This window comes from Piliocolobus tephrosceles, chromosome 10 (genome assembly GCF_002776525.5).
Source record: "Piliocolobus tephrosceles isolate RC106 chromosome 10, ASM277652v3, whole genome shotgun sequence".
NCBI lineage: Eukaryota > Metazoa > Chordata > Mammalia > Primates > Cercopithecidae > Piliocolobus > Piliocolobus tephrosceles.
The window spans coordinates 47,836,632-47,849,118 of record NC_045443.1 but is presented as its reverse complement, the minus strand read 5'-3'; the positions used below and the strand labels follow the sequence as shown (position 1 = coordinate 47,849,118).

Genomic DNA, 12,487 nt, shown 5'->3' with positions numbered 1-12,487 from the left:
AGGCTGAAGTACAGTGGTGCGATTACGGTTCACTGAAGTCTTGACATTCTGGGCTCAGGCGATCCTCCCGCCTCAGCCTCCCGAGTAGCTGGGCCTACAGGCACATGCCACCTGTAGGCCTAGATACTTGGGAGGCTGAGGCGGGAGGATCGCCTGAGCCCAGAAAATCTAGGCTGCGGTAAGCTATGATCGTGTCACTGCACTCCAGTCTGAGCAACAGAGCGAGATCCCATCTCAAAAACAAAAAGATTCATGAGGGTGAAAATATGCCTTTGCGACAGGACAGTAACATCTAAGAGCCAGTCCACCTGAGGGATATTATGTAAATTGGACAAGCTCCTAGAAAGACAGTACCTGCTACTAAGTTCCTACAACTGGGTTCATATATCAAGATTAGGCCCACACTGTAGCTTAGAATGGCAGGTAAGTCAAGACTCACTGAAATGAAGAGCTCATTCTAATAACCACTACAATATTTGTCACCTGAAGTAGGCCAGGAAATGGGAGGTTGACTGCCAAGTAGGAACTTCAAAGAATAAATAAATAAAACCACCACCAGGACAATAATATATGATCTAGAACCCATGGAAAGAAGTGTGCATGTGTGTTTCGGTGGGATGAGGTACTGTCAGGCAGAAGAGTGTCATTTTATCTCGCCTTGGTGGATTAGGGGAGTTTAGGACTTCCAGAAATACCTTCAAGAAAGGCAAAGGAAGTTTCTATGTAGACAAGGGAAAAATCTGAAGCTAAAGAAGGAAAATCTTTAGAGACCCAAGAAGGCAGCCTAGGAATAAAAGCACATAAAGACTGCGGAACACTTCCCAAAATATGACAACAAAAAAGGAATATACAGAAAAGATGATCAAAAAGTTAGTTCTGGAAGCAGGGCCAACCAGAACCTACCCTGAGCTACAAATTCTGAGCAGCTTAATCAAACACTACACCTAACTGGAGCAGGTAACTGATTCAGCAGACAAGGGTTAGGGGGACTTTCAGAACTACCCCAGATATTTTTGGCATTCCATAACAATCTGTCTGTGTGTATAGACAGCTGGCTAGGGACTGAAAAATTGGTCTGAGAGCTAAGTGGCAAGAGGTCCATGAGTTACCTGACTAGCTGAGATACTTTTGAGAGAAGGGGCACTCACTATTAGTAACTACTCCAGGGCACTCTACCCACAATGAATCTCCAAACACTGGTTCTCTAGGTATCTTCCCATATCTATGAAAAAAAATAGTTTACAAAACTAATTATTATTGAAAATATTGAGGTAAAAAGAAACTTGTTTTCATTTACTGCCTATTTGAAAGCTAAATCAAATACACAGCAATTGTTAGAGCTCCACAATTAACCAGAAAATCTTTACTTGAGGACAGGACAGAACGAGAGGCAATATGCCAAGTGACCTAGGAAATGGGCTTTCAAAGTCAGGCTGCCCTAGACTGTAATCTCAGCTCTGCCACTGATAGGTGTTGAGCAAATCAGAGCTCAGGGTCTTAATTGTGGTGTTTGGTGCTTTCTTTCCACTCTCACTCATGGTAGATTATTTCTACAGTGGTTTTATTTATTAGCTCACATTCAGTGGATCTTTCTCTGTGGAAACCCTAAGCCCCACCCCCCATGGAGTCTGTATCCTTTCAGAGATAATTTGTGCCCAGGGTTATCATCAGCCTAAAGCCACATTTTAATTTTAGTTCTTACCAGGCAGGTAGTACCATGCAAACTCTGTACCCACTGACCAGAAATTCTCAGGGAAGGGCAGGCCCTGCCCCTGTTATTCCGAAGCTAGGCACCAGGCAAGTCCTTTTTTTTTTTTTTTTTTTTGAGACGGAGTCTCACTCTGTCACCCAGGCTGCAGTGCAGTGGCGTGATCTCGGATCACCGCAAGCTCCGCCTCCTGGGTTCACGCCATTCTCCTGACTCAGCCTCTCGAGTAGCTGGGACTACAGGCGCCTGCCACCATGCCTGGCTAATTTTTTGTATTATTTAGTAGAAACGAGGTTTCAGCGTGTTAGCCAGGATGGTCTTGATCTCCTGACCTCGTGATCCACCCGCCTCAGCCTCCCAAAGTGCTGGGATTACAGGTGTGAGCCACCGCGCCCGGCCTCAGGCAGGCTTTTTTGACAGGTTCCTTTTTTCTAATTCACCCAACAGCTAAAGATGCAAGTCCCTACAGGGATCTTAATTCCCGCTTGCAACTTTAGACGGGCCCAAGATTTTATTATTACAGTTAAAATTAAGGTCCCTGGTTTACTGATTCTCCTCCCCACAGCCCAGCAGAAGTAAGCACCACCTCATCATTCTGATTTTCAGTGTTCATCATTCTCCCTTGCTCCTGTATACATTTAAAAAAAAGATGGTTACCTTTTACCCAACATTTCTAAAAGAACATTTTCTTTCCCCTATCTTTCTAGGAGAGAATTTTCAGGTTATCTAATTGACTATGTGTCTAAAAACAGAAGTCTGGGCAAGTTATTGAGTCTCTCTAAATCTGTTTTCTCATCTATAAAATGGGGTAGAAGACTATTAACTAAAAATGAAAAAAATATATGTTAAGCACCTAGCCCTTTGACTGGTAGACTGAGGGCATGCAATGAATGGTAACCATAACATTACTCTTATCAGCAAACCTTACATTTTACAGTCAGGCATTGAAACAAATTCAGCCGGATACAATGGGTTTTTACTGTACTTTGGCTTAAAGAACATTGGATATTCACTAGTCTCCCAAGCAATTGTGGACCACTGGTCATACCCCACACCAATCATCAAATACACTATTAAAATGATCTGACTGTATTAATTAGAGCACATTTATTATGGAGGTCTGATTTGCCAACTTTGTTTACTTTGTGGTTTAGGTTAAAATTAGAATATTTAGGGAAGACTCCCCAACCTGGTAAATCAGCAGGTATTCTAAGTTCAAATTAACTGACTGACATATATTTAGGACTATAAGCATTCAGAAGGCAACAGTTATTTAATTTGGTTATAAAAATACTCATTCCAGTACCATGCATATACATGAGTATCTTTTAGGGAAACAGGATTTTTTTTTTTTTTTTTTTTAGTTGAGGCCTCACTCTGTCACCCAGGCTGGAGTACAGTGCTGTGATTATGGTTCACTGTAGCCTTGACTCAAGTGATTCTCCCACCTCAGCCTCCTGAGTGGCTAGAACCACAGGCACATACTATCATGCCCTGCTAACTTTTTAAAATTTTATTTTATTTAGTACTATGAAGGAATTTTAAAAAATTATTTGTAGAGATGAGATCTCTTGCTATGTTGCCCAGGCTGGTCTCAAACTCCTGGGCTGAAAGGATCCTTGGGCCTCCGCCTCCCAAAGTGTTGGGATTACAGGCTATAAAGTAAAAAGAATTTTCTAAATAAACGTGACACTTTAGTGGAAAAATGAACACAACCAAGAAGATTTTGAGTCTGACACTTAATTGCTATCTGACCTGGGGCAAATTACTTAGCGACTATGAACCTGCTTATTTCCTTATCGCTAAATCTGCCCTTCCTACTTTACAGAGTATTTATGGGAAACAAATAACACAGGGCAGTCATTAGTATGTGAAAGTCCTTTGCATATCATAATGTACTATAATTCCATGAAGCATTATTAAAGTAGGTTAAAAGGATAATATTCCAGTATGTTCCTGGGTATCATTTTCACATATAGAAATACAGAACAGGGTGTGGTGGGTCATGCCTATAATCCAACACTTTGGGAGGCTGATGTGGGAGATCTTTTGAGCCCAGGAGTTTGAGGCCAGCCTGAGCAACATAGTGAGACCCCACCTCCATCTCTACAAAAAATAAAAATATTAGCCAGGTGTGGCAATACGCACCTGCAGTTCCAGCTACTAGAAAGGCTAAGGTGGGAGGACTGCTTGAGCCTGGGAGGTTTAGACTGCAGTGAATTGTGATTGAGCCACTATACTCAATCACAGGGTGACAGAGACTGTGTCAAAAAAAAAAGGGAAGGAAATTCTCTTTGTCTTCTGGCCCTATGAATTACTCTAGCTACTCTCAAGCGGAGCTCTGTGTGAGACAGACTTCTAAATTTAAGCCAGTTGAAATAGCTTACTGTGGTTTAGGGTCATTATGTGGTCTATTTGGTCATCTGTGCACTCTCAGAATGCAGCAAAGGGTAAGTCCACAAGGGTGCAGAAAAAGCTCAGAGGGAAAAAATATATGCTGTAGTTTTTGCATTGTGCTTTTTCATATGAATGAGTAATAGCATTACACAAAGAACCCCTACAAAGAAAGAGCTGAGGTAATTGCCTCATGACATTAGTAAATGATTTCAGCACATAAAGGGAACTGGATGGCAGTAATTCAAGCAGTCTAAAAGACTCTGAAAAAGGCCACAAGCACTAAAAGAACCATAGATTGCTACCAATTTAGAGAAATCAAATTTTCTAATCCACAAGATAGAAATTAATCAATAAGCAAATTTTAGGGTGACTGACATCTTATCATTTGAGAGTGATTTGTGAACAAAAGACAAATTATTTCCTATGCCAACTATTTACCATATTTTCCAGACTATATGATACTATAAATAAAGCCAAAATTTCTAACATATTTTTCGCCTTAATCCTTTTTATTAAATCCTTCAAAAAGAGCAGCTCTAAATTTCCATCAATTTGGTAATTCAAACAGTTATGTGTTGAGTGCCTCCCAAAGAAGCTGACTGGCTGGTGCACTCTAGAAGTTATCCCAGAAACCAGGTGCATACAGGACAGCAAGTGCAGAGTGAGAGCCTTGACCCAAGATGTGCTTTATGATGTACGCTGTAACATCTCAGGCAGTGTACAAAGAAAGATGCAACTAACTCCTGTAAAATGTTAGGCTAATTTTTCCCTGCAAGAGTGGCACAACTTTTGGTTTGTTTGTTTGTTTTAAGAGATGGGGTCTCACTGTATCTCCCAGATTGGAGTATGGTGGATTGATCTCAGCTCACTGCAGCCTCGACCTCTGGGGATCAAGCGACCCTCCCACCTCAGCCTCTCAAGTAGCTGGAACCACAGACATGCATTACCACAGCTGGCTAACTTTTTAATTTTTTGTAGAGATGGGGTCTCACTGTACTGCATAGGCTGGTCTCGTCCTAGGCTCAAGCAATCCTCCCACTTCGGCCTCCCAAAGTGTGGAGATTACAGGTATGACCCAACACACCTGGCCACAACTGTTTGATTTATTTATTTATTTATGAGACGGACTCTGGCTCTGTCGCCCAGGCTGGAGTGCAGTGGCACGGTCTCGGCTCACTGCAAGCTCTGTCTCCTGGGTTCACGCCATTCTCCTGCCATAGCCCCCCGAGTAGCTAGGACTATAGGTGCCGCCACCACACCCAGCTAATTTTTTGTATTTTCAGTAGAGATGTCTTTTCACAGTATTAGCCAGGATGGTCTCGATCTCCTGACCTCGTGATCCACCCGCCTCGGCCTCCCAAAGTGCTGGGACTGCAAGCATGAGCCACCGTGCCCGGCCCCACACAGTTTTTAGGTCACTTTTGTTTGAGATGGAGTCTCGCTCTGTCACCTAGGCTGGAGTGCAATGGCACGATCTCGGCTCACTGAGACCTCTGCCTCCCAGGTTCAAATGATTCCCCTGCCTCAGCCTCCTGAGTAGCCACCACACCCAGCTAATTTTTGTATTTTTAGCAGAGACGGGGTTTCACCGTGTTGGTCAGGCTGATCTTGAACTCCTGACCTCCTGATCTGCCCGCCTCAGCCTCCTAAAGTGCTGGGATTATAGGCAAGAGCCACCACACCTGGCTTTAGGTCACTTTGGTAGCTGGCCAGAAGCTGTTTTTTTTTTTTTTAAAGCCTTTAATGGCAATGATTAATGTAAATTTTCTTCCTCCTCCCTTCCCTTGAACACAGCCTCGGCATTCTTCTAAGCTTCAGTGTTTCTGTGGCTATCAGAGTACATATGCGAGATAAAACCTATTCCACATCGCTGGGTTAGGCTGTAACAAGTTCTGGGAGATACTGATGTAGGATTAAACTACAATAGGCATTGGAAACAGCCAATTGGTAGCTCCTAAGATCTTGGAGAGAATGGAGTCGATCCCTAATTGTGGGAACAGCAAATTCTACTCCCTAAAATGAAAGGGGCTAATGGAAAACTTATGATAAGAGTTCTTCCCATATTTCCTCACTAGAGCAAAGTATTTGTCTTAGGCATGTGTGTAATTGTTGCATGACAGCATCGAGATACCCCATGTGGGGGCTGTGTGAGAAATCACTATGCAGGGTGCACTCAATGTTTCCCCGTGTTGTGAGAGAATTCCTCTTCTATTTGACAACACAGATGTCCCTCACAGCACATGAAGGCTTCTCAGATACTATCCAGAGATCCCCAGAACAGGAGATAAATGGGTACAGAACCTTTTTATTACTCTGTTCTGCTGAATACAAGTCTTAGGAGAAAGGACTGTATCTTTGGAATCATGAAATTATTATGTATAAAACACATAATATGATCAAGAACATTAGGCCACAACTTCAAGGCTGCAGATAGAGGAGAACATTAGTATCTAGAAACACAGAGGCCTACAGTGAATTTGAAAGGACTACAGTCTCATTCAGCAATGAACAGCTGTGGTTTGTTTCTAGAGCTGGTGAATTCCCCTCAGGCAGTGACTTTTGTAAAAGGGGACAAAAAAGGTTTCCACTCCTTCTGAACACTCTCAAGGTCCTTTGCTGCACTCTCACATTTCACCCAAAGCCATAAGGGCAGCCTATTTACTCTGAAACTGCGTATCTTTGATATAGCTTTGGAGGGGATTATTTCCAAGAACTACATGTCATGCTGCTCCCTACCCTTTGCCATTTACTGCAACTGAACCCTCAGCCACAATGCAGTGTAATCTGCCAAAAAGGAATAGCTACTAAACTGAGAGCCCCCTTTGTCCACGAGGACCCAACTTGTGCTGTACTAATGTGGAAGGGAAACCATCCAAGATTTTCAACGAGTAGGTTTGAGGTATGCACCATTATAGACACAAACTGTCTTACAGTGATAGCCGGCTAGAGGTATCCTGTGCTACATTTTGAGAAACACTTGAAGCCACAGAGCTATTTCTCTTTCAAACATATTGACACCACAGATGTGAAGAAAAAAAGCACACACAGTTAATGAGCCCACAGCATACCCCAAATGCTCTGAGAAGTTAGCCAAAACTGAGAAGAAAACTATTAATACTAATCTGGATCAGGGAATAGGATCAGTATGAACAGCTCAACAACTTGACAGCTGTAAATCAAAGTCAACCACAAGGCAACCTAGGAATCTCCCCAAAGACGTAGTAAGTAGTTTAGGCCAAAAAAGTATGGGGAAATTTGTTCTCAAAGATTTCATTACCAGTAACATGAAAGTAGAAAGAGAGACACTATATTGAGGCTCTGAAATAGATTTACTATGTTTAGTCTCAAAGGCCTGTATCAAGATCTTGTCTGGGATTTGATTTTTAAAAAAAATTTTTTTTGAGCTTCCACTAGAGAAGTATAAAAAAAATTTTTTAAAGGTTTTAAAAAACTCTGGAAAAGATTATAAACAGACAAGACAACTTAGATTGTTTCCAGTTATTCCTCAAATATGAAGTTATAACTCTTAAATTTACCTTAGGGAGCATAAGGATTCAAGTCTGGTGAATAGGGATGGGATGAAGATACCTAGTTCCCACTGATCTCATGACCCCGTTATAAAAAGTATATTCTTAAAAAATATATAAATGTGTACAAAATACATTAACACACACACATAAACACACTTATATACATTTTGCAGGTCCATTACAACTTTGCATGATTGCTCTTCCATAATCGTTAATGACATAAAAACTTTTGTCCCAAGTCCAACTATTCTCATGCCTGCTGCAGAGATGAAGCATTTGGTTTAGGAGTATGAATGAATTAAATATATGACTACAGGTAGTATTTTTGGTGACAGTGAAAGTGGCTATTTAACACAGCAGGATTTTGGCCTAAGCTTTGGCCTATATTTATGACTACATAAGTTTGGGGATTACAGCCAAAAAAAAAGACTGGAAATTCAGAAGGAAAGTTTTTTTGTTTTGTTTTGAATAGTTTTACTCTTAAGGCATCTTTTTGTGTGTTATGAGATGACAAGCAAAATCTGCCACCTCAGAATGTTCTCTTATATTCCTCTAATGGTGGGGAGAAGATTCTGGTTCTTACCTCAGAAAAGAAAAAGCAGAACTTATTTCAGGAACATCAAGGTAGTAACTGTCAGAGAGAAAAAGCTCTGATAAACCTACCAGGAGGCGTGCAGGCGTCTGAAGGAGACTGAACAAATGTGGATCGCCTTTTGGTTGGCATGGGCAAAGCCATCTTCTGTTCTTTATGCTTTGCCAGTGCAGCCTGAACTGCTTCTGTGTGGATATCTGAAAAATTAAACATTTGCATTTATTAGCTTCCGGCTCTTAAATGTGTTTACCACTGTGAGCTGAACTATCACTGCCTCAATTGTTTAAAAAAAAAAAAAAAGGTAAAGGGAATGTTCAGGTGATTTTTATTTATAATTTGATTAAGACCAATTAGAAATAAAAATCAAAAACAAAAATAAAAGAAGCCAAGGATAATTTTATGGAGGAGGAAAACAAAGTCCAGGATGATGTGCGACGGCTTAACATACCAGACAAAGAGCTGACAGAGAGGTGGGGGGTGGGTAGGGACGGAATACTGAGGCTAACATGCACTGTGCCAGGCAGGAAATCCTGCCTCAAATGGAATGAGTGCTGTGCAGGTGCCTGGAGAACACTCATTATTTTTCAAGAAAAGAAGCTTAGGATTTTCTTAACTGTCTGAAAGAAAACTTTGTTGAGACCCCTCAGTTCCATGTCACAGGAAGAGAAGGATTGATTTTGATCTAGAAAAACACAAGGGCAGATGTTACTTGTTTGCCACTTTGGGTACAAAAAATTTCAGCTCTCTACTTGAATGTTTAATAGGAATCTCAAAATTAACACATCCAAACAAAACTCTTCATTTTCTACCCCCACCCCAAAGCTCACTCTATAGTTCCACAACATTAAATCATACTGTATATAGTATTGTATTCTGCTTTAAAAAACAAACAAACAAACAAAACCTCTTACAAAATCTTACCGAGGTAGATAACAGCTGAAGTAGCTTCCGAAGTCACAAAAAAGTTTCCTTTTGTCTAGGAATGGGCCTAATCCACACACAAACTATCCTTCCATACCTCTCTGTAAAGTAAATATACCCCTTACAAGAGCTAGACAATGAGATCTTTTTGCTTTTTTTTTTTTTTTTTTGGAATTTAAACTCTGAATCAGGAAACTGCAGGTCCTAAAATGGAATCACTTTAATGACAATGCGACAATGCCCTAGAAAGAAGGAAGGTTTTAAAAAGGTTGAGATTTCCAGAGTTATCTCTCCTTTCTAGGGGTTTCTCAAATGTTGATTTGTTTCTATGACCTACCTCAGCTATTTAAGGTAGCCTATGTAAGTTGGCCTATTTCTTTTTTTTTGAGACGGAGTGTCGCTCTGTCGCCCAGGCTGGAGTGCAGTGGCTCAACCTCAGCTCACTGCAACCTCTGCCTCTTGGGTTCAAGCCATTCTCCTGCCTCAGCCACCCAAGTAGCTGGGACTACAGGTGTGCGCCACCATGCCTGGCTAATTTCTGTATTTTTAGGAGAGACAGGGTTTCACCATGTTGGTCAGGCTGATCTCAAACTCCTGACCTTGTGATCCACCCGCCTTGGCCTCCTAAAGTGCTGGGATTAGAGGTGTGAGCCACTGCACCCGGCCAGACTCTGTTTCTTGCAACCAAAAAACCTCCACTAATACAACTAGAAACATCTCACTGTGTAAATACAGACCAACGACAAAACTTTTAAGGGCTGCATAGTATTTCACTGCATGAATGTGCCATGATTTACTTACACAACTCCTTATTATCAGATACTAGGTTATTTCCATTTTTTTTGTAACTATTCATAGAAAGAATAATTCAGTATTTTCACCTTAGAACATGTCTAATTATTTTCTTGGAATTAATTCCAATAACTGCTGAGATCAAAGTACATGTACTTCTTTTTCCAGAAATGTTTCAAACTTATTTCCTAAAAATAAGGAACTTTATCTTATAAAACCCCAGGACATTATTCAAAATCCAGAAAAATTGGCCTGGTGCAATGGCTCACACCTGTAATCCCAGCACTTTGGGAGGCCTAAGTGGGCAGATAACTTGAAGTCAGGAATTCGAGACCAGCCTGGCCAACATGGTAAAACCCTGTCTCTCCTAAAAATACAGAAATTAGCCAGGCATGGTGGCATGCGCCTGTAATCCCAGCTACTCAGGAGGTTGAGGCAGAAGAATCACTTGAACCCAGGAGGTGGAGCTTGCAGTGAGCCGAGATCACACCACTGCACTCCAGCCTGGATGACAGAGCAAGACTCTGTCTCAAAAAAACAAAACAAGAAACCCCAGAAATTCTTGTGTGTTTTTTTTTTTGTTGTTGTTTTGTTTTGTTTTCTTGACATAAGGTATTGCTACGTATGTTGCCCAGGGTTCGTCTTGAACTGGGCTCCAACGATCCACCTGCCTCAGCCTCCTAAAGTGCTGGGATTACAGGTTTGAGCCAATGAGCCCAGCCAAAATACAGAAATTCAACACTGATACAAACTATTATCTAACCCACAAATCATATTCCAAAATAGTCTATTGTCCCAATAATGTCCTCTATAGGTTTTCCTCCCACCTTTTTTCCTGATCTGGGATCTACTGGAGGAAATCCTACTTACTTGTCCTATCTCTTGATTCTCTTATAATCCAGGACTGTTTCTCAGCCTTACTTTTTCTTTTATTATCTTGATATTTTTGTACAGACTAGTTATTTTGTAAAATGTTCTTTAATTTTGGCTTGATATTTCCTTATAATTAGTTTCAGGTTATACATTTTGGCAGAAATACCATAGAAATAATTTGTTGTCTTCTTCTTCTTCTTCTTTTTTTTGGTAAAGGTGGGGTCTCACTACATTGCCCAGGATGGTCTCCAACTACCGATCTCAAGGAATCCTCCTGCTTCAGCCCCCAAAATGCTGCAGCACTGGGATTACAGGCATGAGTCACCATGCCCAGCCAGAAATAATGTCTTTCTCAAAACACGATGTCAGGAGGTGTCTCACTCCATTATGGTAATATAACTTTAATTGCAAAGTTGGTTAGTGTGGTGAATATGGCAACTGCCAAATAAACTCATTGTAAACTTACCATTCTTCCCTTTGCAATTAGTAAGTAATTCATGGGAGGATACTTTTGAGACTACGTAAATGTTATATACTTTGTCAACCTTTCAACTCACTAGTTTTAGCACCCATTGATAATTCTTGCTGGAATCAATTTTTTTTTTTTTAAATAGAGATGGGGTCTCCCTATATTGCCCAGGCTGGTCTCAAACTCCTGGGCTCAAGGGATTCTCCTGCCTTGGCATCCAAAAGTGAATAGGATTACAGGTATGAGCCACTATGCCCACCATTTTTTTAAAAATATTTTTTATTTTTAATGTAACATTTCATGAGTCTGTGTGTCATCCTTGCTCAGGGGTCATGTTAATCTTCCCTGTATCATTCCAATTTTAGTATATGTGCTGCTGAAGTGTGCACGGAATCAACTACTATATTACAATACGATAATTTTATAGCTCCACCATTTCTTCTATATTTATTAGTTGGTATGTATTATAAGAAAAAGCTTTCCAGGCCAGCACGGTGACTCATGCCTGTAATCCCAGCACTTTGGGAGGCTGAGGAGGGTAGATCACCTGAGGACAGGAGTTCGAAACCAGCCTGGCCAACATGGCAAAACCCCGTCTCCACTGAAAATACAAAAATTAGCTGAGCATGGTGGCACATGCCTGTAGTCCCAGCTACTTGGGAGGCTGAAGCACAAGAATTGCTTCAACCTGGGAAGCAGAGGTTACAGTGAGCCAAGATTGTACCACTGCACTCCAGCCTGGGTGAAAGAGTGAGACTCCACCTAAAAAAAAAAAAAAGAAAAGAAAGAAAAAAAGCTTTCCTTTCTCCCCTAGTTATTTATATCAAAATGAGCCCACTGATTCTCATTTTATTCCATGACTATTCTGTTACTATTATTATTTTGATGCTCATATTTTTGCAGATTTGGCCAACAGGAGTCCCTTCATGCTGGTTCTTATGTCCTTTGGACACAGTTCCATCATTTTGAGCAGTTGTTTTATGACATAAGATATTTCATGCTCATGAGGTACTTTTTCTGCTCCAGACCTAGAATTATACCTTTCTTCAAGGAAACGTGGCTCCTTTTAGTGAAGAATGAATGGTATTTAAAAACCAAGATCTTAGAAGCAGGGGTATTCAGTGCTATTGGGGAATCTTATCTTTTCTTTTCTTTTCTTTTCTTTCTTTCTTTCTTTCTTTCTTTCTTTCTTTCTTTCTTTCTTT

At 40.9% G+C, this 12,487-nt stretch overlaps 1 protein-coding gene and 1 non-coding gene across 3 annotated transcripts in view; both read right to left on the bottom strand.

Annotated features, from left to right (window-relative positions):
- The window catches only part of DIP2B (disco interacting protein 2 homolog B), a 260,554-nt gene that overhangs the window by 86,201 nt on the left and 161,866 nt on the right, over positions 1 to 12,487 (bottom strand). For both annotated transcript variants that reach the window (XM_023211143.3, XM_023211144.2), the window contains exon 4: positions 8,299 to 8,424. In XM_023211143.3, the coding sequence (XP_023066911.2) occupies positions 8,299 to 8,424 (126 nt within the window). The remainder of the gene's footprint in view (positions 1 to 8,298; positions 8,425 to 12,487) is intronic.
- Positions 11,565 to 11,671, bottom strand: LOC111542090. The gene has a single exon (XR_002731433.1). It is a non-coding gene; the product is annotated as a U6 spliceosomal RNA (small nuclear RNA).